This window comes from Lepisosteus platostomus, chromosome 6 (assembly GCF_059453375.1).
Source record: "Lepisosteus platostomus isolate fLepPlt1 chromosome 6, fLepPlt1.hap1, whole genome shotgun sequence".
Lineage (NCBI taxonomy): Eukaryota > Metazoa > Chordata > Actinopteri > Semionotiformes > Lepisosteidae > Lepisosteus > Lepisosteus platostomus.
This window is the reverse complement of record NC_142616.1, coordinates 32,891,565-32,915,868: the sequence shown is the minus strand read 5'-3', so window position 1 is coordinate 32,915,868 and position 24,304 is coordinate 32,891,565. Positions and strand designations below refer to the sequence as shown.

Genomic DNA, 24,304 nt, shown 5'->3' with positions numbered 1-24,304 from the left:
AGTGTTGACATTGACATGACAGACACATTTAATGTTATGTAGAACTTTGGGGAAAATGCAAACTATTGTTGGATTTATAACCTAAGTGAGAAAACTCTGTTTCCATCCTCTGATAACAGAAAGGGGTGTCCATTAATAGTACATCTTTCTACCCTAAACTATCTTACTTTCTTCACCTCATACATAGGAGAGGGTAACTCTACTCTGACCAGAGTGTGGGTGGTCCCCAGCATTGCCTTTCACCTGGTAATGGTCATACAGTTTTGTAACAGTGGTGTAGTGGAAATGTACCTCACCTGTCTTTCAGCCTCACGTCTCATCTATCTGACACTCAGCATTCCTACCACATAGCACTTTCTCATTACTTTGTTGTGGTTCTTGGCAGCATATGATTGTCTTCCAAACCAACAAAATCACAACGTTACGGCAGTCTGGCTTGGCAAATCTTAAATCCTCAAAAGCAAGCAAGAAATCCAACAATATGACAACTGTAAAGGTCTGCACAGGGCTTATGGTGGAACATTCTATTAATATGTAGAACCTGAATGTGAAATAAATTGCCTCATAGTCCACAGTTATTATTTAGAGCACAAGTGCATGATGTTACAGTAAATCACATATTTCACACAGTTATGTTGCAAGTAAATGAAACATTTGAGTGGTGTATGTTTAAAGCTAGACAAGGTTAGTTCTACACTGAGAAGTAGAAAGAGACTTCAAAATTGTCAGATTTTGAGTTTTCAGGTGGGTCACAGTAAATGGTTGTGTTGTGTTCAGCGTGTAAATAACCTCTACTTGTTCTTTTGCAGCATTCAGGCTAACACAGCTCCCCACTGGAACCTTTTCAGTATATGAAATGTTCCATTCAAGGCAGATATCACTACCCCTCACATAAAAGGAGTTTGAAGCAATGGTTCACAACCATGGTTTGTCTTTTAGCTTTTCTTCCAGCTGATTTCTTAATCACAGGCTAATTTATTTTAGTATTCTGTCTGGGGCCTATTTTTTTAATTTGCATTCATGTTTTGAAAGATCAAATGGGATTTGTAGTTGGTGTCAATGCTGTACAATTTTCTGATTTTCAGAAGTGACTTTATTCAAATGTGACCTCTGCAGAAGGATAAAAAGCTCACTGTGGTAGTATTTGAGACAGGACAAGGTTGTGATAAATTAATCACTTAACCTTGAAGCTGGGAATTTTTGAAAGTCAGAAATAAGTGCAGAAACGTTAACTAAAAATGTTAACAAGCAAGAAGGTCAATTAAATCCATCGATCAGCAGTGGTGATTTAGAGCTCTGCTAGAACAAAAGGCAGCAGACTCACTGGTTCCGATGTAAGAGATCTTTTGGAAGTGACACAGAAGTGGACAGGGCAGTTTTCCCGATGTGATGAGTGTTAAGCAGTAAGACTGGATCTTTAGTCCCATCTCCAATTGTTATTAACTTCATGCTGTATAATAGCGTTAAGCCTATCAAAACAATTTTAACTGACCAGATTGTTTCATGGTCATTGGTATAAATATTACAGTGTCCTGTTTTTAAATGTAATGCAATCCATTTCACTAACATATGAGATGGAATGCCATGCAGTGTTAGTGCTTTTAGTATAAAATGAATCAACCTTATTTTTTTAAATCAAACCTGTGAAAAGGGTTTAGAACAAAAGCAGCTACCCTTTACTTGGGCAAAGACCAAAGGAAGGATCAGTCAAAACCAGATTTAAGGCAGCAGTGAATGTCTTATAAGAATATTATATAAATTGGCCTACTCTCTTAATGATTGTACGTCACATTTCTTAACATACATCATTTCAGTATTTTCTGTCTTGTGTTTCAGGGAAATGGCATTTAGGTTTCACCTCTCTCAGTATCTTTGGGATACAGTACATCTGAAGGTCAAAATGATTAAAATAGTACTTAACAGTAAAATGGAAAGGGCCTGACAACTGGAAAATATACTTCATGTAGATAAGACGAAAAGGGGGCACTAGCTTAGAAGTACCTTACAGGTGACTCACAGATCTGTACTCTCTTGTACCTCTACTGTAAGGACTTACATAGTCCCACTTCCTATCAACATAAAAACCAACATTTGAAAAGATGTTTTCTTTCAGTGTTTTCTTTTTTATTCACAATTCCTGTTTTCTGACAGGTCATTTCTTAACTTCGGGTGCCATTCCTTGAATTTGTAAATATTTTAAAAATGCTTAGCCTTGCCAACACATTGGAAGTAACATCAGAAAGCAATTTGGCAGGTTAAGGAGAAATACGGAGCCATTCAGCATTACCGTATAACATATATTTTTTTCTAATTTAAGCAGTCCTTCTTCCTTGAATTCAGAGATAAACAAGACTTTTAAACTTAAATAGCAAATGTAGTATTTTATCATTTGTAGTTGTTTAGAATTGTTTTGGAGCTAGTCATCTGCTCTCTCAGTAATATTTATTAAAGGGCTTTATACAGCAACATCTGTTTTTTGGCAGCTTTTTTATGGATGGCATAATGTACAGGAGGCTTTATCGCGAAAAATGGGAGTTAAAATGACACCATGTTGAAAGGAACTCTATTTCTGTAGATGGATATATCAATTTTAGCTGTGCAGGAATTTCTTCAGAAGAAGGAGATTAGGAAACTGAGTGACCACCTGACCTCATCCCAATAGAAAACACGTGGCAAGAGTTGAAAGCGAAGGTTAAAGTCAAGCAACAACCAATGAGAGAGGATAAATGGAAGAGTATTCCCACCTCATGATGGAAGTAAAAGTATACTGAGTGGTATACAAGGTTAAAGGGAAAACTGGCTAATGAAGTTTTGAATTCGAGCTTGTTGTTCCCTATTTCTCATGCTTATATTTATTGATAAGTACTGCTTTTGTACTAAATTCTCAATGTGTTTATTTTTTTTCCTTAGCTGTGCTTTGCAAATGTAATTGACCCTCTGCATGATTCACAAATGAACTTGCGTGATTGTAGCCCTAAACTGGATTTCATGAGCCCTACATTTGCAGTACTGTACTGTATGTAAAACATGCTTATTTGGCTATTCATTTCTTTCTTTGACGTACTTTCCTCACTTTTGTATTTTCAGCTGGTATAGTTTGGAGTCCAGGCCTGGAAAGAAGAGAAAAGATCGGGGGCAGATCCAGGTCAGCATCCAGTTCATGAGGAACAACATGACAGCCAGTATGTTCGATCTCTCCATGAAAGATAAGCCCCGCTCGCCTTTCTCTAAGCTCAAAGACAAGGTGAAGGGCAGGAAGCATGATGGGATGCTCTCCGACACCTCCTCTGCCATCCTTCCACGATCCCCCCACTGTGACACCGACTCCCAGCTCTCCGAAAGGGATCGCCACCTCAAAACCAAACCTAAACGTACACTGCTCCTGGGACCACAGAAGCTTTCCGCAGCCCATTCCATGTCTGATCTCATCGGCTCCCATTTCCGCCCTAAGCTGGATTCCATGAATTCAATCGAGGAGAGTGGTGAGTGCCCGAAACAGTTTAGCTTTTACTTCTTACAAGTTTTGCTTACTCCTTCCAACGTTTTTCTTTCACCTTGGTTATTGCTGTATTTGTGTAGAATTTGCTGCTTTCACTGTTTCGGTGTCTAACTTGACAACTATGTTTTTATATAGTATATTTATGTTTAGTGGATCATGTCAGTTACATCAAACCTATCAAAGATGTTTAAAGCACTTCAAATATGTCTGTCTTACTCTCTGGTAGATATAGTTACAACATTGCACGTGTCTTCGCTCATCAAATGAAGATAAACCCAGCATTAAAACATTGCAAACAACAAAAATAAAGAAGTTGAGGTTTTTATGAATTAATAGTGTTCTATATAAATAAGAATCCAAAAATTAGAGCAATGATCCAATTACAGAAACTGGTCCACTGGAGTGCAGCACTACAGTTTGTTGGTTTATTGGTGAAGTGAATCTTATTGCTTCATGGGTCTCCCTGCCATTAAGGGTGTGCCAAATGTCAATAGGCTTTTGACCTGGTACCAATATAAGGAAAGAATTAATTACCTGCTAGGGTCTGTTTCTTTTAACCGCTAATATGCACTGATATTATTGCTTCCTGAATGTTGTGATACATAAACATGCATAAATAGTGAGATGTGCACATAAGCTGCATTGAGCAGTTTGTGATCTCTCTACTGATTAACACATAAAAAAAAATGTGTTCTAGAATATTTTAAATTTTATGGAAATAACTGGATAGCTGATTTGCAGACTCACTATACAGATTCCATAAGAAAACAACAATATTGATAAAGACACCTCACACCTGAAGAAGGCTCCACGGCTGAAACATTGTTTTCTTTCTTCTCTTTTCAGCATGGAATAAACCTATCACTTGTTCCTTTGCAGCCTATGCATGCTGACGCAGCTACCCACCTGAACTATATTGATAAAGATTTCAACACAACATATCTAATACACTACCTCAAGCTATATCAACCTATTAAATACAGGAACTGTAAAGAGAAGAAAGTGGCAGAACTAGAGGACCCCCACTAAAGCATCTACCATTGCTTCAAACACCAGGAGTAAGATTTTTAGGAAGCCAGGGCAAAATAAATTATAAACCATTTAATGGAATTCATATCTCAGTATAATCAGTTGTTTTCAGTTTTAGAAGACCCTGGATTCGTTGTCTTCTTGAGTGTCTGGAGCCTCTTTATACTCTACCCAGCAGGAGGTTTATGTCTGGCCACCCCTTTTATTACTTTATTTTACTGCTGCTAAAAAAATCACAATGCTGTTTTATTATTATGAATACTACTTTTAGTACACAACAAACCACAACAGTTTCTTTTCTGCCTTCTGTCTTGAACTACCCTGCTTGTTGCTGCATTTGATTTCCGTTTCAAAGCTGAAGCTCAGTTATGTGGCAGATTTGTTAGGTTGAATTTTGCACACGAAGTTACAAATGTTTGTGCTGATTCTGTTGTGGTGAAGTTAATGACATTGACATGTTTATCATTTAGTTGATAACTTCTTAAGCATTAATTAGGACGTGAAGGTGTGTTTCTATTTCACCTTTTCTGTAAGCACAATCGCAAAACGCTTTATAAAATGGATGACTATTCTTTTTATTACTTCCATGCATCCATCCATTTTCCACTTGCTTTGTCCAGTACTGGGTCACAGGGTAGCTGGAGCCTATCCTGGCAAGCAGTGGGCGCAAGGCAGGGTACACCCTATACTGGACCATCACAGTACATCACAGGGCAGACAGACATGAAGACACACACACACACTCATACATGGGCCAGTTTTTCCAGAAGCCTTTTAACCTACCAGTATGTCATTTGAAAGTGGGAGGAACCCCCATTAAAACACAGGGGGAACGTACAAACCCTTTGCAGATGGCTCGCAAGGAACTGAACCCAGGGCCTAGCCCTGCAAGACAGCAATGCACCACCGTTTATATTAGTTTTCTGAACTAAATCCACCTCTTGTACTAGCAAAGGTTAAGGTTGTGGAAATCAATATCTCTTCCTGAAGCACACAGAGGGACTAACAGCGCAGTAGGGCTCCTGCTCTGGCTGGGACACCGGTCTACTGCTGGGCCACGGAGAAAGGGACTACTTTGGATAACTGAGATAACGTAACAAGTAATATTTTTTCCTACAAATGCAAAAAGGAAATATCGCCCATACATTTTGATAATTGTGTAGTGGAATGTAATGGTATTAGTATTGGTACCAGCTGATATGAGAAAAAAATAGGCTAATAATATTGGCCATAGAAAATCCTAATTCCCCCTTACTGTCATTTAAGGATGCTCATTATTGACTTACCAGATTGATAGTATAGGTCTGTGTGATGTTAACTAAGATGGATTTAATTGACTCGCCCTTCACAGGCAGTGGTGGCTCACCTCATCGGAGGTCTCAGAGTGAGGTGCCCTCCAACCTGCCAAGTCAAAGTGAGAGCGAGGGTGGCCAGAGCGACCCCTTTGCAGACATCTCTGACTCGTTGCCTCAGAAATACGCCACCCTCCCACGGAACCGAAACCCCTTCGAGAGTGAACAGCTTACGTACTGGGACAAGCCAGAGAAAAAGGAGAAGAAGGAGAAAGTTAGCCTCCTGGAGAGAGTTACGGGGAAGAAAGATGGCAAAAAGATGAGCAATGGAGCTAGGTCTGGCAGCTCTACTGACCTGCGCTCTCCGAATCCTTTCAGTGACGATCTGCACAGTGATACCAACCCCTTCACCTTCAACTATAAGATTAGCAACACAGCTTCAAAGATAAGGTATGTGTACTATTGTCTGAAAAAGGCATTATTGCTCCCATTTCCATTTTTTTGGAGTGACACAGTGTGAATGCTGCTATTACTATACTGTGAAGACACAGCAAATTAATTTGGTAAGTTGTATCCTGCATTTCTTAGAGAGTTAAATAACAAAGTAGAGCAGCTGATAAATGAGATCAAAACATTCTTGTAGATAACCTGTACAGGTTACTGAATATCTTGCATGTAAAAAGGGAAAGGATTTTTTATAATAACTATATTAATCAAAAGATGTCCCTGAATATGCCAACTTTTAGATTTTACTCTGGCATATTTAATTGTGTTTTTATACAAAGAAATATGCACTGTATTTACCAAAAACTACAGTAACAGAGAAAGAGTATAATGTGACCTGCCAGTCAGTGTGTTATCTTATGTGGAGGACAGAATTAAGAAATCCGGAAATCTTTAGAAGTGTAGGGCAGAGGTGGAAAGACCCTAATTTAGACTTCCCCTCCGCATGCTTATGAACCACATCATGCACTGTAAATCAGATGGCCTCTCCTCTTTGGAAAGGTCACTGAAGCCCTTATTTCAACAATGGCACCATGTGAAAATTTCTCAATTTACAGTACTTGACAGGCGCTACCGGAGAGCCCTGTTTATCTGAATGAAGGTGCCATTAGCAGCACTTTGGAGAGACTGGGCATATTAACAAGGCCCTCTGAGGAAGACGTAAGGTAATTAACAAGATCCACAGAGATACAGGCCAGTCAATTAATGAGTTCTTCTCAATGTCATCAGACATGGAGATAGATGTTGGAGATGATTTGGAAACCACATAGGTTAATGCTGAGGTTGACTAAAAAGCAAGGTAGCAAATGTGCTGTTGAATACCATTTGTGGAAAAGCTTGATACTAGACTGAAGCCTTACATTTTTTTGTGTTCTGTGAGAAACTAAGACTTGTATGTAACAACACTCTGATATTAGAAACATACAAGTATACAGTATTAGTTATGGCAATGTACTGTACTGTAGGTTTCCTTCCGTTTTTCCCTCCTGTAACAATTATTGATTGTGAAAGACCTGCCATTGGCTTGTCGGCCTGTTCTGACTGTATTTCATATAAAGAACCCTACCTTCAGAGATTACATGGACTGACTTTAGAACTAATCTTTTCATGCATAAATTATAAATAATGCCAAAATCAAAACTGAATCGGAATAAGGAAAATGTGCTCCATGGTTACTCTTGTATTTGGTACATTTTAAAGGAATTAACTTAGCTCTTGTACTGTATAGCTACAAGAAACTTCCAAGTTATAGAAAAACCATAAAATGGAATTATTACTGAATTCAATTATTGAGAAGAAATTTGGCTGCTTTACTGGTTTTTCTGAAGATCGTCTTTTTACTGTTTTATTGGAATATTAGTTTGAGCTAGAGAACTCGGCGTGTCCGTGTATGACAAATCTTTCTTGCTCAGATAAGAATGGCAGATACTACCCTTTCTCTTCACACATGTTTGTATTTCATAATGTCATGGCATTCCATTAATAAGCAAGTGACTGGCTTTTAATCAGGGCTGTTTTTCTGATTAAAGTTCTCGATTGAAAATCAGTGTTTCTAACACTTGCTAACTATAATGGTTACAGGACACACGGTGAAACAACTTTCCTTGCCACTGATTGCACGATTCTGTCATTTGGACTAACTTACTGGGAGCTGCAAACAGTTTTGTAAACATACAATTTACTATGGGTATTCATATTTGATTCCAAAGGATAAAGAATATTGTAAAACATCTTCAAAATAAATGTATACGTCCTGATCTTAAAGCAAGCATGTGTACATTCATACTAGCTGTTAATCACTTCTTTAAGTAGTATGGTACCCAGGATGTTATGAGATGGGATCTTTTTCCCTGCCCCCGAGCTATGAGCTACCTGCCCTCATATTCTCATGAGCACGGAAAGCTCTGTGTCACACAAGTGTATCCAATAGCTTGTCTGACATGGGAATGGCACTTTTTCCATTGAAAAGACATTACAAATTGTCGCCACACTTCCTTGAGTGGAAACGTTCTCGGTTTTCTCCAGAGCTAATTTGATCCAGTCCACTTAACTCATTTTTTCCCCTCTGCGGGAGATCAAATAGAATAAAAGAAAAGAAAAGGCTTGACCCATGAATGAGGCAGTCCGTCACATCTTTGACACATCAATGCAAACATTAAGAGGTGAACTGAGAGGGAGGTCTCCTGTCTTCAGAGTTCACACAATGCATGATGAAAGAGGTCTCTCATTGAACTGCCTTCTACAGGGAGTAGGCCACTGCCTCTCAGATCATTGTTACAGCCTGGGATAATGAGAATTTGCCAGGACCTGCTTCATGGACCACCTTCTCTTTTAGCTTCTGCAGCTGTGACCTTCCTTGTAACCCGAACTCCCTCTTGTTTCGTTTGAGCTTGCTCATGAGCTGGCTTGAGTTTGGCTATTCCTATACGGTGCATGTCTTTTCACCTGTGGAGAGGAAGGATTTTGAGTGTTCATGATATATGCATGTGAAACTGTAGAAAAAGCTAAAGAAAGAGCACTCTGGGAAACACAGTTTAAATGATTTCTTGCCAAGAACAGGCTGACCTAGAATCTGGATCAGGTTTTTTCTTTGCATGTAAGAATGAAAGGGCCTATTTTATAATAGTAAAACCAGAGAGCACTGATATATGAGGGTTTATGTGCAACGGTAGAAAATCACCACAGTTAAATGAAGTAAAATTAAGCATTGCTAATAGAAATAGTGATGATAATATCTCGCTTTCTACAGTGGGTTATTGTTATTAAGAGAAAGAAGTTCCAAACTTATGTTCCCTCTCAGGCAGTAGGAATGGAATGAAATTGAAATGAATTGAATTCATGTTAATGAGTCTGAATTAGTGCACCAAGATCAATAGAGGGAGGAGTACAGAAAAACTGTGCCCCAGATCATTTTGGTATTAGATTTCTTTGGTTTCTTCCTATTAAGGGAAACTTGGATTGGCATATCCACCTATGTGGGACTGAGAGACATCACAGCAGATAGAAGAAGCTGTGAAACTGTCTAAGTTCAGCATTATTTTAGCATTATGTATTATGAAAGTTGTTGTAACTTTCGATTTTCATAAGCATCTCTTTTCCCTTAATCATGCAATGCCACATACTGTATAGCAATAGATGCAGCACAATTAGAGCTGCTGAGGATGATCACCAATAAAAGTGAATGCGTAAAATTATCTTACAAATTCCCAAACAAGTTTTGTTTGTAAATTCTGTGTAATTTATTTTCTTTATTTTTTATGCAGCTCCAATTTAAAGAAGCCTATGAGCAGTGAAGACATCAGTCCAAACAAACACATGTCACCGAACAAGAAAGGAAATCAAGCCAAGAAAAAAGTAAGAAAGTACATGTAATTTAATGGGTGCAAATGAACTGATTTATTAAGATAATACTAATTATTTTGGAATTGCTCTGTCCTGCAGTTACATCAATTGTTTGCCACTAAATAACCCTGAGGATATAAACTATGTAATGTATCACACAAAAAGGACATTACACTTTTCTTTACTTTTGTTTTTACTTTAAACTCATCAAACTTTCTATTTTTCCATAAGATGTTTTGTTTAGTAGTTAATTTAATGCCTCAGCTCTAGAATACTGTGCTGTTAAGGGTGAGAGTTGTTGAAATGTAACATATACAGCCCAAAATCACAGTGTGCATTCTACAGTAACAGTGGAAAAACTATATAAAAATGACCTTTTTGGCATGCTGCTCCTACTTTCTGGTGACATGAAACAAGTCTAACCATTTACTGTAAATAGAACATAAAAACAGTTTAATAGCCAATGTTACTGTTAAATTCTAATTATGCCTTACAATGATTAGCATAAAAGTAAAACAGAAAACCATTTGTCTACCAGCTGGGAGTACCCCATCGCCAGCTCTCCTCTGTTTGTTTGTTTTGCCACTATTTTATCTCCTTTTCACAATTTACTTGAGGCTTATATGGAAAATGACTGGTAAGCTCTAGGCTTCAGGGCCCATCCTACTTTCCAAGCCTAGACTTCAGAAGAGCCACTTTGGAACCCTATAAATTGCATATAATGTACAGTAACTGGTTATCTTTTCTTTTCTAAATCAAGCCTTCTTATTGGACAATAGTAAATGTCAAGGTATCAGGCTAAGATATCGGGTACCAGAGTTATAGATGAACAGGTTTTTGGCCTTGCATGTCATCATCTGACAGTTCTGTGTGCTTAACGTTCATTATACATCCTGCACAAGGTTTTATATTTTTGCCATTTTTAAGGTGAGATTTAAAATAGTTCCTATTGCTGCAGTCTTTTTCCAAAAAATTGTTTTGCTTCAGTTTTTACAATAAATGAAGGGTTTCCTAGCATGGATCATTTAAAACGGAACTGAGAAATTAGTTCTCAGACCTGTTATTAATTCTTGGTAACAAAGTAAATAAATTGACAGTATAGAAAAAAAATGACAAATATCGAATTCAGCACAAAAGCGTGAACTTTGTGAAAGTCTTTAAGTCACCATGTTGTCGCAAACCCGAGAGTGAGAGTTCGCACAAATTTCTGCTCACTAGTCACTGTAATGACTAATGTAATGCGACGTTCGAGCGAATAAGTGCAGGTTGTGCAGATGGCATTTTGAAAAATGTTCCAATATGATCTTCATGCAGAGTTAGTAAGTAGTAAGTAGTATTTGTTAGCAAAAGGTGAGGGCAGTATTTCTATTGGACTAAAAGAGATGTTTTTATGTCTGCTTGTTTACAATGTAATGAGGCTGCTTCACCAGAAGTTTTGTTGCCTCGTTCTGAATTGCAGAATATGGCGCTGCACTAATCTGGAAATGTAGTCTATTTTGTGATGTAAATTGGAGGTACACGTTACTGTGTACATTTGACTTTTGTTGTAATTTGAAATGCCAACTTTTTCCAACCCCAGGATATAAAAAATAGTATTGTAGTTTCCTTTTAAAGTGCTCACACTAACTTCTTGCATCAATTCAGTATCAGTTCTTTGATAATATCCATACTGTCGAGAACATTTTTGAGTCTTTTCTTGGCACAAACATTTCTAAAAATAGAATCAGTACATGACCTTTCATTCCTGACAGAATTTGGCTTTGCACTTTACACTGAACAGAAAGAATGTGAAAATCCCAGACCTTCTTTTGTATCAGGTAATTATCCTCTTGTTTGTAAGTGTGGAAAAATTCTGATAATTTGCAATTAAAACCAATACACCTTTTAAAACCTACAGTAACAGTAACCTACAGCTGTGCGAAATAAGCAGCTGCACCTATTTTAAGAAGCTGAGGATTTGGAAAACTGATCGTCAGAGACAATTAATTTATGTTTCAAGATATAAGGATTTAGAATGCTTCTTAAAAAATGCAGTTGACAAAGGATACATCCAGAGAAAAACATCAGACAAATCCTATGCTGGATGCACTTGGATCTGATCAAAACAACTTTCCCAGGCCTCATGTTTCCAGCAGAAAACGGAGCATAAAATCAGAGAATTTTCATTGCCCTCTTTTGTAGGAAGCAATGAAAATCTTCCACGACTAATTAAAGCTGTCTAGAATGATGTTGTGAGATGCCTTTTACAGCCACAAACAAGAGCTTCAGATGCCAGATAAAGTACATTATTATGTTTTTTAATCACTTAAGCAAAACAGCTGTTTAAAACACTGCTCACTTTTAATTGGATACTTTCTTTGGCTTGTTAAACATCAGAAATTGATTGCTGGATCCCCTAGCTGAATCATCTTTGACATTCTGCTATAAGTGCGCCATTATCTAATTAACAGTTGAAAACAATGGCCATTGTCTTTGATCTGCTCATAATTACAGACTGTGTAAAGTTATTATTGTACTCCTCCAGGTCATGGGATTTATTATCCCGTACTTCTTCATAATTGGAGCTCGTTGGTGAAATGTGACGTGTAAATTGCCTTATTTAAGAATTTAAAAGTGGAAAAGAGAAAGAAAAAAAAATTGCTTTTGTGCTTCAATGCGTCTGTAACACTAAGTATCTTTAATGGCAATTATTGTTATGCTAAAGGTGTTAGTTTTTTAAACTTCAAAATAATTGCTATTTACGCCATTAGTATTTTTTTCTAAGGGAAAAAATCCCCTGACAGAGTGTAAATGATGCAGATGATATAGACAATTTTACTTGTATCTTCTCATTATTAGCCCCTGAAGTGACTTTTAGTCTGGATAAAGGTCATAATCTCCAGGTCTTCTGAGGGCCTCCTGTGAGTCAGTGCCAACATCTGTTACAGTGTGCAAAGCAATGGCCAGCTGAAAAGGCAGCCTGAGTGCTTAAAGGCCTAATTAAGCACTGGAGGGAGGATGGCAGGAGATGTGAAAGTAGCTGGTCTAATATTCCCAGAGCAAAGTTCCTCATTAGAGCAATAATGAGACAACTGGAGAATGCCAAGTGTTCACCTTATCTCTTCTTCTCCCTCTCCTTTTTCTTTCTTTTCCATAGATCCTTTTTATAAGACACCAGTCAATATTGCATGTTTTACTGTATGGTGAATATTTAGTTCAACTTTTGCAAATACGTTGGGAACCTCTTTGTCAATTTATTTAATATGACTTTGTTATTTTGTCCTCACCTATATCATATGCATTACAGTTTTCATTCAGGTGACTGTTTGGTCAGTAGCTCTTATGCAACTCAGAATGTTATATGTGACAACTGTTTTTTTTTCATTTGTGGCAAAGAATATACAAAATATGTTTTCCTTTGTGGTACTTAATGCATGTTTGAATCCTATAGAATGTTGTTTGTCATCTCGAAGCAGATCTGAAATTATTCATGCTATCAAAATTTACACAGACGCGTCTTAAAGTAATTTTCCAAAGCTCGTTGAATGGATGTATAACAGAAAAGCTTTTGATTGCTCTCCATGCAGAAAGCTTTTAGCACTTTAAGCCATACAACACCGATGTGCCATTGGCCTTGAATTATTCTTGTGTTCCTTTTTGTCTTTGTTTTGAAAAATCCCCTAACTTGGTGAAGATGATGGCAAGGTAAATTGGGTTTTGTGAACCTTTTTGTGTCAGGAGTTAGTCAACACATCCATCTCTTTGAGCCTTCTGCACAGATATGTCTAGGCAATAGCTAGAGTAATAGTCCCTCTCTTAACTGACAAAAGAATATATCCATAGTTATGAGAAATTCCCTTACCAAATCTCCCTCACCCGTCCTGCTTGTCTGACTTTTTTAAGCTGTGTGTTATTTAACTTGTTGTTGCTGCTGTTCTGTGTTTATGTTTTAGGTGATTGCTTTAATGTCCTTGTATTAGAGCATAATCTGTTTACGCCATGTAGTTGTATTACAGATTGAAATAAAGTAACAATGCAAGTTAACTGGAGTATGTTCTCAACAGGAATGATAACTCTACCTAATTAAAATGTTTTAAGCAGTTCTAAACTCTCTTGTCCTTCCTAATGAGTTCTGAAAGGTTTCTTTTGTACAGAATATTGCTCCCAGATGTTCCTCTAAATAAAGAATAATGATCTTTATTTTATTTTTTTATCAGTCCAGTAAGTTTGGGAGTGAGAACTTCATCATCCCTTTCCCTTGGGAAAAAAAATAAATCTGAAGTATACAGTCTTAATAGCACTATGTGTCTGTTCATTGCTTGAAGGTCAGGTCATTTATGGGGTGGTACTGTTTTGTGCAATTGTATTCTAAGATTTAAATGACAAATTAAATGGTGGAGGATTTCATGAGCCTGACTGCATGAATACTGTTTTGAAAATAAAGAGAACCATCTCTTTAACATGAACACACTGGAAAAAAAACTGTAGTCACATTCCTGACCTGTGCAGATTTCCAACTTTCACATGGAGAACTTCAGAAAGTCATATCTTACATATGGTCCGATATAGGTCCAACTTTTAAGAAGTTGTGTACATTTCTGTATAGTTATTCTTTTTCTTATAGGAGACTTATTACTTTCCACTAATGTAAGAGTCTAATTTATAACTACTTAAATTCACCAAGGTAATTATCTGCAACTGTTTGTATAAGATATTGATTTGAATATTTTTCCTGTTTACAAATCTTCCATAATCTGCTTTCTATAGGGCCAAATACAGGATGTGCTCCATTAGTGTGTTTAGGAATCTTAACACTTATTGAAGAATATAACAGATACATCTGTTTTTGTCTTCAAACTGCAGGAAGAAACCCCAGCCAGTGTACACTCATACAGCAACCTGTCTTTTGAGGAGGTGGTCCAGGAGCTAATCAAGCAGAAGGAAGTAGTGAAGAAAAAAGATGCCCACATCCGGGAGCTGGAGGACTATATCGATGACCTGCTTGTTAGGGTCATGGAGGAAACTCCCAGCATTCTGCGCAAGCCCTATGAGCCTACCAAAAAAGCAGGGAAATTCTCCAAAAAGTAAATCAGCAGAACAAAAGCTAGGTTTCTAAGGGTGTAATATACCGAACCATTGTATGAGTTTTTGTTTGATTCAAGACAAAAAAAAAAAGTTCAGTCTACTTGGTGGTCACACGATTTGCAAACCAATGTACTGTACAAGGCAGAAAGGTTTATAAAGGAACTCTTGCATTAGGAGCCATGAGTATCACAATCATGAAACAGGCAATTGCATCTTTTCTTAACATACAGTTGGTTTTAACTGCTGTCCTTTCATTGTCATCACTGTCAATGATAGTAGTGTGAGGAGTGTGTGAAATGACAGCTTTAATTCTTTGTAAATCATAGTAACCCAGAGGAAGTCTTAGAAATCTGACCTTTGGAGATCTCAAGCAGTTTAAAGTGGTAATCGCTGACAAAGCATCTGTTCTCCCATGGTATGAAAAAGTATTAGCAGTCAATATATATAAAATCTATACTTACAGTATACATTGTAAGGAGATTAGAGGACTGAATTCTGATGTCACTAATTACCGTACATTACTTTGCAGAGCAGGGCAGTGTCGCCTCTCATTGTGAACAATGAATGATTTGAATTAGTTTTTGCAATTAAAACTGTGAGATTTTTAAATAGCTTCACTGATTTAAAATTCCGACAATTATAAATGGTTAAAAATAATCTTGCTTTTGTATCCATGAAAATTTCTCTGCTGTTGAATAGGAAAACCAGGACTGGTGTGGAGCAACTCCATATCGTTGTTTGTTTCAGCCACTGATGCATTCCTTTATTTTTTTTAATTTAAATAAGCACACAAAAGAATCAAGTCACAAAGATTATTTTCGTGAGCAGGTTCTTAGAGTCCTCTTTCTGTGCTTAAAAATAGGTCAGTGTTGAAAAAACTAGGGCTTTTGAACACTACCAGTATACTTACATGCTGTTTATACTAAAACTGATATATCATTTAAAAATGTTTGTAGTATTAAGTAGTCTTTAAAAAGCCAAGGCAGTAATAATCAGAGACCATGTGTCAGTGTGTATGTCTTTCAGTTGTGTTAACTAATACCCATAGTTAACACTTTGGAATGTTGTGCTTAGTCTTACACATTTTGACATATATTTACCAGAATTCTTACATTTTGCTACAAGGTTGTTTATGCGATTTGCATTTAAAGCCAACAAAAAGAGGAACAGAAGAAAGGGTTGGAAAACAGCCAATGTATCTTTGAAACAGTTTACAGTTTACAAACAGGATTCAGAAGAGTTTTTGTTTACTTTTGTTGATTGGCTAAGGGTACTATTAAGTGTGTATATAATAAAAACATTGATTAGCAGAAAAGACAACTAAAAGCATTGATTAGCAGAAAAGACAACATATCTGGTGAAATCCCATTTACAGGGTACTTTTCTTAATATCACTCTTTCTGAACATTGAGAATGTAAAAATAAAAAAATAGATAAATAAGTACTCCAAAGTACTCCATGTAGGTAGCTACTGCATGTCAGCATGCGTAGGCTGCAAAGGAACAGGTAAAAGTTTATTCCATACCGAAAAGAAAAGAGATAATGTGTCGGCTGTAGAGCCTTCTTTAGCTTCTTCACACCTGAAAAGGCTCCACACCCAAAACATTGCGTCTTTTTCTTTTAAGCATGGAATAAACCTTTACTTGTTCCAAAGTACTCCATGTTAGTGTAAAGAAATAGATTGAGATTGAGAAATGTTTGAGCTACCTCCCTTCTCAGCCTTTGGTTGAGATAAGACACTACCTGGCTCTTTCAATGGGGCTCGCAGTTGAAGTGTTGATGTTGCACCTTCCATTACAAATACCAAGCAAGCAAAAAAAAAAGCTGCTTGAAATAACTTTTTAGGCAACAGTTGCTTAAAATTAGCTGTTTTAAACTATAAATGTATTTTAATATAACTATTATGTGCCCTTACTGTGTGGTACTTTTAGAAATAAGAGCTTAAGAGTTAAATCTGTTACATGAGACAGTGACACTGTCTTAAATCATTATTGAGGTACTCCAGCTCTATTACGTTAATGGATTGTGGCAGGTACTGGAAAATTGACACATCATTAAGTTTTGTTTTTAAGAGTGCAGAGTATTTTTTAATTAAGTAGTTTGAAAGAAAAACATATAATTTCACTGATGTTCAATGGAGAAATTAAATTAGACTGATAGAGGGTAATTCAGTAGTTCCAGGTTTTGGTTTATACTTATTACATAAAAGTGGGGAAATTAAAAAATGTTATGCACCTTGCCAAGCAGGACATACAGCTCTGTACACCACTACTTTTGAAGCTTTAGTCTAATGTAGATAACATTTTTAGTTTCATGTCAGTTGAAGCAGGATGGCTGGTTTAAATTGTGTATTACACTGGTGCAGTTTTGACTTAATGTCCTTCCACAGAGTGTAAGTTTAAAGTATTACTTTTAATCACACCCCACAATGTTGTAAGGTGACATTCGGTGATGTGTAATTTACAAACAATATATTTCCAATACATGTTTGTTCAAAGAATTAATTTTAATTTTTTTTAAATATATATCCTACTTTATTTACGCTTGAATATTCTTGATGGCTAGTTTCTTATTAGAGCCAGTGCTGATCAGTAGCAGAGCTCTAGGAACTTCACATCTATCAAATAAGAAGTAATTAATCTTATATTACGTCCTGAAAAATACTTGCATAAGTTACAGAGGTAGGTAGGTATTAAATGAGGTAACAACAAGGTGTACATTTTATCTAGTGCTGTGTTTTGCATATACTTACTATATTTTGCTTTACGATATTAAAATTAAGCTCAATGAAGGTTCCAAATTTAACATCTTTGTGATCCAATGACTTTGCAATGTGAACTGTGTGTGAGTTAACGTGCAAACGTTCTGCCCATGGGTATGTGCTTCAGCTGTCTTCGGCAAGCTCCGAAGTCTTGGGCACATTCGCTGAAGTTCTTCTTACAAGTAACCCTGAAATCTCCAATAAGCAAATGACAAGACAAAGCCATGACTGGATGAGCTGAAATCCTGTCTTAGGATGTTACAATATCCGACATACTCATCTTTACTTGCTCTCTGTGTTGTAGAGAGCTCTGTGGTTAAGTTCTGTGGAAGTGTAGGTTTTCATTTTCATCAGAAAAATCTTAAAAGTGCAGAGGAAAGGGAGATGAACAGAGGGGACGAGTGAGGTTTTTGTACAGGTGAGAGAATAGGAAATTGAGGGGGTTGGCAAGAAATAAATTAAAACAAATTTTACTTACAGTAACTTACTGTAAGTGACTTAATGGAGTGCCCCCAGATGTGTCCACATAAAGAAGCAATTTATTTTAACTTGAATGCTGGTAACTGTATAGGTACAGTAAATGGTAAAGTTACTTTGCAAGTGTACTGATGCAGAATATTTCAACAGTTCAAAGTTTTTTAAGCTTAGAAATACAATTTTATCAAGCCACTTTCCTCAACAGGAAAAGTGGATTTTTCTTTTTTTAGGGTTAAGGAGACTATCTTTTCATTGATGCACTTTGGTTATTGTGAAAATATAATGTATTTACTTGAAAACTCAATCATATCTGAGTCTTCCAGCACTATATAATCTATTATTTTTAATTTACATTTTTAATATCTTAAAACCATAAATTGTATTATCTTGCTATTTCTAACTCATACGTTTATGCACAGATATTGTTGGCCAACATAGTGGAATGTGTTTTTTAATACACTAAAAAATATTGTGGTTTACTTTTTCTCACCAAAGCCATCAGAATGAAAAACACCTTGACAAACAGCAGATGTTGACAGGAAAAACAGATGTTTATTAAAGTTTATAACACTGTCAGTAGAGCTGCTTGAAAAAACAATGTATTATCTCTCATTAGCATAACATTCTCACAAGACACTCGTTGTATATCTAGAGGTTACTTGAATTCCCAGAGTTTGTTTCTGTTTTAACCCAGTGGAGTCCATTTCCCAGGCCACACAATGCAAGGCCTATGGGTGACACTAATTGTATATAATAGCGTTATCTCTCTGTTCCTGTCTGAAGTGCAGGTGCATGTAATCTCCCTCAAAATCTAAAACACAAACATATCATTACTGATGCACAGAGAAAGTTCCCATTTGAAACATTAAAAAGTAAGAGAAAAAAAATACAAGTACATATCACTAAAAATTTTACAATAATTTACAGTGGACAAGGTCTGCATGGTTATGGAACAGAAGTGGGGAAAGAAGTGGGTTTTGTCTTTAAATATTTACCATTAAATAAGGCAGGTCTGTTGAAAACAACATTGACCTTTGATATCATATTTAATCTGCCGTGAGACGGTTGTTTTACAAGACTGAGTATTTGCTTGCTAGGTTTGTTTTATTCTTCTGGCCCATCATACTGTACATTACCAGAATCTATATGTTTGACAATTCACTCATGATTGAGCGAGCTTTCCTGGTGCTTAGAAAAGAAAAATAAAACATGCACTGATTTCCTAATCTTTTTTGTTAACTACTTTCAACAAAGTTCTTCCCCGTATAGCATTTGATGCTTTACAAATAGAAGGAAAAAACTATTGTTAAAACAGCTGTATTTAAACAAAAAGTCTTCTATTTTGAAAAGAATTCGAATCTGGACTTCATACACTAGCAAAATTGATTTGGAGGGGATCTGTAATTCACTCCAGATAAGGTGCCCAATATGGGTTGTCCAATATACAGTATATCACTAGTATCTTTTAATCTATTGAAACTACACAAAACACAGCAAATTATAGTTCCTTATTACTGAAAAAGCAATAGAGGAAATGCATCTCCACATGCAATTAAAAAATATAAACTTATCTCTCAAGAAGTGTAGTGAAGTCAGAGTGAAATAGAATGCTGTTTTAGTCATGCTTCCTTTCCAAAAAGTAGAGAAGAAATTATTTGCTCTTTTAAATCCTTGGAAAATAGGTTTAAAAAATGTAACCACAAAAAGTGCTACTGGCAAACATTGGTGGTTTGAAGGTTTAATTGGATCGCATGTAACGGCAACATGTCTCCATTTTGCGGTCATAAATTTAAACCTGTGAAGTTGACATAACATGTTGAAAATGCTTATATATCAATTAAATAAAGCAGGCAGTCTCTCAGACTTTGCCAGTGAAGCAAGCTGTTGACTTCCTGCTTCTTGAAAACGCTGACTAAAAAATCCTTCAAGGAATTTGTACTTTTGGGCTAAAAGAGAGGCTGAATTCAGTCATAACATACTACTGTTAAATTCCTGACATTCTTATATTAGGTACAGCAAGATAAACATTCGTACATATATTTCTTTCTCTGTATATAGGAATATATTTCTGACACTTTGTCTATTCCTAGATTGAAATCTGAGTTCTTTTGTTCTTTAACAATATTACTATATATTTTTATATGTTTTGTCTTATCACAGTAAATGTATGGAAAAGTAAGATGTATGTACACACAAATTAAAGTAACTATTTCGTGGTGATTGGTAAGAGGATACATATGCATTTCTCAAACTATAAATTGTGATTATTGTCATTACAATTTAACTGTGTATTAGGGAAAATTCAAAACCTAAAAGAAAAATAGACTGTAGTTGGACCTAAAGATAGTGAAGATTGTGAGAAAGGTGCAAATGACTTGATTACAGTTTTTCAAATAACTGGATTGAAGTCATTTTGTAGACTTTCATTTTACTTGACAAAATCAAGTTTTCCTTATTAACATTTCCAAGACCTATGCATTTTGTTTTTTTTAATATGTACTATATATATTCAATTTGTTTTCTTTTGTTGAATGATCTGCTTCCTGTCGCAGAATTGTGGTCCACTGCTGTTCAGTAGTGAGTGTGGCATTACTAGATGTTTCCTCAGCTTTTGAGGGAGATAAAAACAGACTTGTTTTTTTTTTTTTAGAAAAGCTGTCCGACTGGTCAGGCTGAGAAGAATGGGAAAAAACGAATAAGAAGTTAAACATGACACAAGATTGTATCACATTGATTGGGCAAGTATGTCCACAACTGCCTAATTTAATTAGATAAAAGCAGCCCGTAATCACATACAGTACAGTACCACCTCTCGCTTTCTTTCTTCATTTTCCCATCTTCAAGTAACATCAGTAGTTCTGTGTAAGGTCTAGTGTGTGCTGTAGGTTGCATCCTAGGATGTTTTTCATACAATTTGAGCAATTCTATAATTGTTTGTTCCAAGATGTTAGCCGTTAGTGGTTTTCCTATTGAAGTCTCAGAGGCATTTGACATGTAGTTCCCTGTCTGACTTTTTTCCACTTGCACTTACAGGTATATAATGTATAACTGCTTCACACTTTCTTAATGCAACTGGAAATGGTACTTTAATCTCTTGTGTTTGAAATATTTTTCATAGCATTCTGTAGTTATGTAGTCAAAAAAAAGTATTTACCCTTCTGTATGAAGTGTGCAAATTAATAATGTAATAAATCCTTGGTTTTGTATGGTGATTTTCATTCTTGAGAGTCCCAGAGCATTTTCCACATACTTTATCCACCACTGAAGTACAGCACCCCCTTGTACGCACTGCAGGCAGGGCAGGTGAAATTAGAAATAACCTTACTAATTTAATTAAGGGAGTTACTGTAGGAAAGTGATATTACACAACCCCAGAGTGGAATTTAGCCAGGACTTAAGGGCTGACACCTCTGCTGTTACAAGCAATCTCATAGGATCTTCAATAACCACATAATCACAGCTTAATGTCTCATCCAAGAGACAGGACTTCCTACAGTACAGTGTCCCCAGTCACCATACAAAGAAATTGGTTTAGGAAGTCTAGTGCAGAGAGAGGGGTACCACCTACTGGTTTACCAACACTACTTACAACAACAACCTGTTGCCACCTCCATTCTTAGGAGATCTCTCTAACTAGGCCTAAACTTGCTTAGCTTGTGAGATCTTATCAGATCTAGCTACATGGTGATAATGCTTCTGCTGTACATATTAGGGCATGAGAGAAGTAATAAAGTTATAATTCATTCAAAAATAAAACACCGGATATTCAACTACCTGTTTGACAGATAGATACTGGTTGTATCTGTAACTTACTCCTTACGGAGTGCCTAGCATGTACAGTATTCCTGAATTTCTGACACAGTGTCCTGAAGGGTTTGTCCTGTTGTGGATTGTGGCTGAGAAGTATTTTCTTACTCTGGGTAAAAACATTTTCATAATGGGGGGTTGGTATATATTTGGTATATGTGAATGCACAAGACTCCTAACTCAAAGTAGAGTAAAATTAGTTGTGTAGCTGTACTCCAGAAATATCACTTGCCATCTTACCATCTCTCTTCCATGTTTTAGATTTTATCAGCAGTAGTTTCTTTGATGCTATGTTTGCTTATTCTAGTTTTAACAGCTTTCTAAAATAAATAATTGAAATACTGTAAAATAGTATAAATAAATAGTTCTAAAAAGGTATTTTTAGATGGAAAAAATCACCTCCCAACTAATTGAAGTTGGAATGCTCTGTTGATTTCTGATAAAAAGTTGAGCTTGATCTCACAATTAACTACAAATTAGTACGTTTTAAAAGGGCCGTGGGATGTAAGATAGAAGAATCACAGTGAAGGGTAGGAAAGTGAAGGTCACAATAAAGTGACTTTGGAAATGATTAATTAAAACTACTTTATTTCATGGTTTATCCAAGCTGACAGAAAATAGTAGAAAAGGGATGTAAACTGTTCCTTTTGTTCCTTTTGTACAACTACAGGACACCATACAGGCAAACTTCCCAGATAACTTCCCAGCGGAATCCAGTGTTTTAATAAACAGGATCAAATGTATTGCTATACTCGTGTTTGTCTGCAAAGCATGTACAGTATGTGTTCATAAAGGCTCTCCAGCTTCATGTATTACACAGAGGGTTTAGGAGCAACAACTCCTGATTTAGCAGCTATGCTGTAGCTCTTTGTCCATATCTTGTCACTAAAGATTCTTTCCAAAGATATTTTTGCTTCATTTTCTGCTTCAGGTGTTTCTCATTTCATTATCTCTGAAGAATTCCAGCTATCCAAAGCAGACAGGCATTCTGTCGTACCAAAATTGTGAGAAAAGTTGATATGCCAAGTGAAGTCTTTGGGAGTGTGCAAAGGATAAAATAAGTAAAAATAAAGCAGTGGAAATATTATGGGATTCTGATGTTCTTAAGAATGACAATACTGACTTCATGAAAGAGTGGTCACCCAGGGACAGTTTTGGTCATTACTCTTTTGCTGCACGTATCACTGCCAACTTCACTGGTGTGCAAAAATCTTAGACATTTGGGATATCATCAAGATATAAAAAATGTACAGTACCCATGTTATGAGAATGAAGAACGGCTTTTGAACATAGTATTTTACACTATTATAACAACGATGGATTAGAAGAAAATAAATAAATATCATATGATACTATAAATATCTGTTATTTCAAGAAAACAAATGAACAGAGTTCTCAGTGGAATACATTCTTCTTTACAAATGGTTGGTGTGTAAAGTGTCTTCTAAAGAAGACCTGATGTTTTTTTTTCATGGCATCACCAGCTGTCTAACACTGTCAGCTACTGTACATCCAACTTTTTCACCAGATTTGCTTGAAAGTTATTTTGGAGAACTGAAAGAAAGTAGTTCAGCAATTAATAAACGCAATAGTTTTTTTTTTCCATAATAGAACATATGGGATTTTGAAGGGTCTGTTTTTTTGTTTTCAAAATGCAAAATTCAGTACGGTCAAATACTTAGCATGCAGCATGGAAGTGTTGAAAAAAATTTAAGAAGATTCTCAGAGATATTGAAACTTTACTTACAGAATATTTAAGGAATGGGTGATACCTACAGTATAAAGACATGTTAAAGGTATGATTTATGCAATAATGATATTAATACACAACAAAAATGATTGTATTGCTCTTTAAAATAAACACTGTACTTAATGAAGCACAAAAAACTCAAGACCTGTTTATTGTACTTCCTTTTGTCGTGTCATCATTTCAAGTTCCTCCATAGGTTTGATAGTGATATGCCTTTTCTAAACATTAATGCAGAAAACTACTCTTGTGAAGCTGTAAGAGTTGCATTTGTTTCTGCAGTGCAGTTCTATAGTGTTCTATAGTAGTTTTATAGTGATCTAGACTACAGTAAGTATTCATAGACCCAGGTATAGGTGGTTGTGCTACGTGAGTGCAATTGATCCTTGTCAATTTTTCATTTTTTTGATTAAAGGTCAATTGCAGTACTTGACAGTGATGCTGACTATACTGTTTAATCTTGTTACCCTACCGCAGTATTTTTGTAAAACTAAACGTTTGCATCTGTATTTTTAAAAACGTGCTGTAATATCTTGGACATTGGAGATAGAAAAAACTGGCACAGATGTACTGTCCGAACTGAGAGGAGGAGGAAATCTCTGAAAATGAACAGACTTTGGTCAGAAGAAGTGTTCTCAGTTTTACTCCTCTGTCAAAACAAATATACAGTGTGCAGTCAATTTAAAAATTGATTGAGAACATGAAAATGCAGTGAAATGCATATCCCCTCCCACACGCACAACATAGATATTCCTTTTCTGGTCATTAGCACTTTTATTTGT

The 24,304-nt window shown here is 36.2% G+C and overlaps 1 protein-coding gene across 2 annotated transcripts in view; it reads left to right on the top strand.

The window, feature by feature from the left end:
- rab11fip2 (RAB11 family interacting protein 2 (class I)) overlaps window positions 1–23,662 on the top strand; it is a 38,579-nt gene extending 14,917 nt beyond the window's left edge. For both annotated transcript variants that reach the window (XM_088635470.1, XM_088635471.1), the window contains exons 3-7: window positions 3,088–3,482; window positions 5,880–6,270; window positions 9,588–9,678; window positions 14,509–14,729; window positions 20,619–23,662. In XM_088635470.1, the coding sequence (XP_088491596.1) occupies window positions 3,088–3,482; window positions 5,880–6,270; window positions 9,588–9,678; window positions 14,509–14,729; window positions 20,619–20,667 (1,147 nt within the window). In that variant the 3' untranslated portion in view covers window positions 20,668–23,662. The remainder of the gene's footprint in view (window positions 1–3,087; window positions 3,483–5,879; window positions 6,271–9,587; window positions 9,679–14,508; window positions 14,730–20,618) is intronic.
- The last annotated feature ends 642 nt before the right edge of the window (window positions 23,663–24,304 follow it).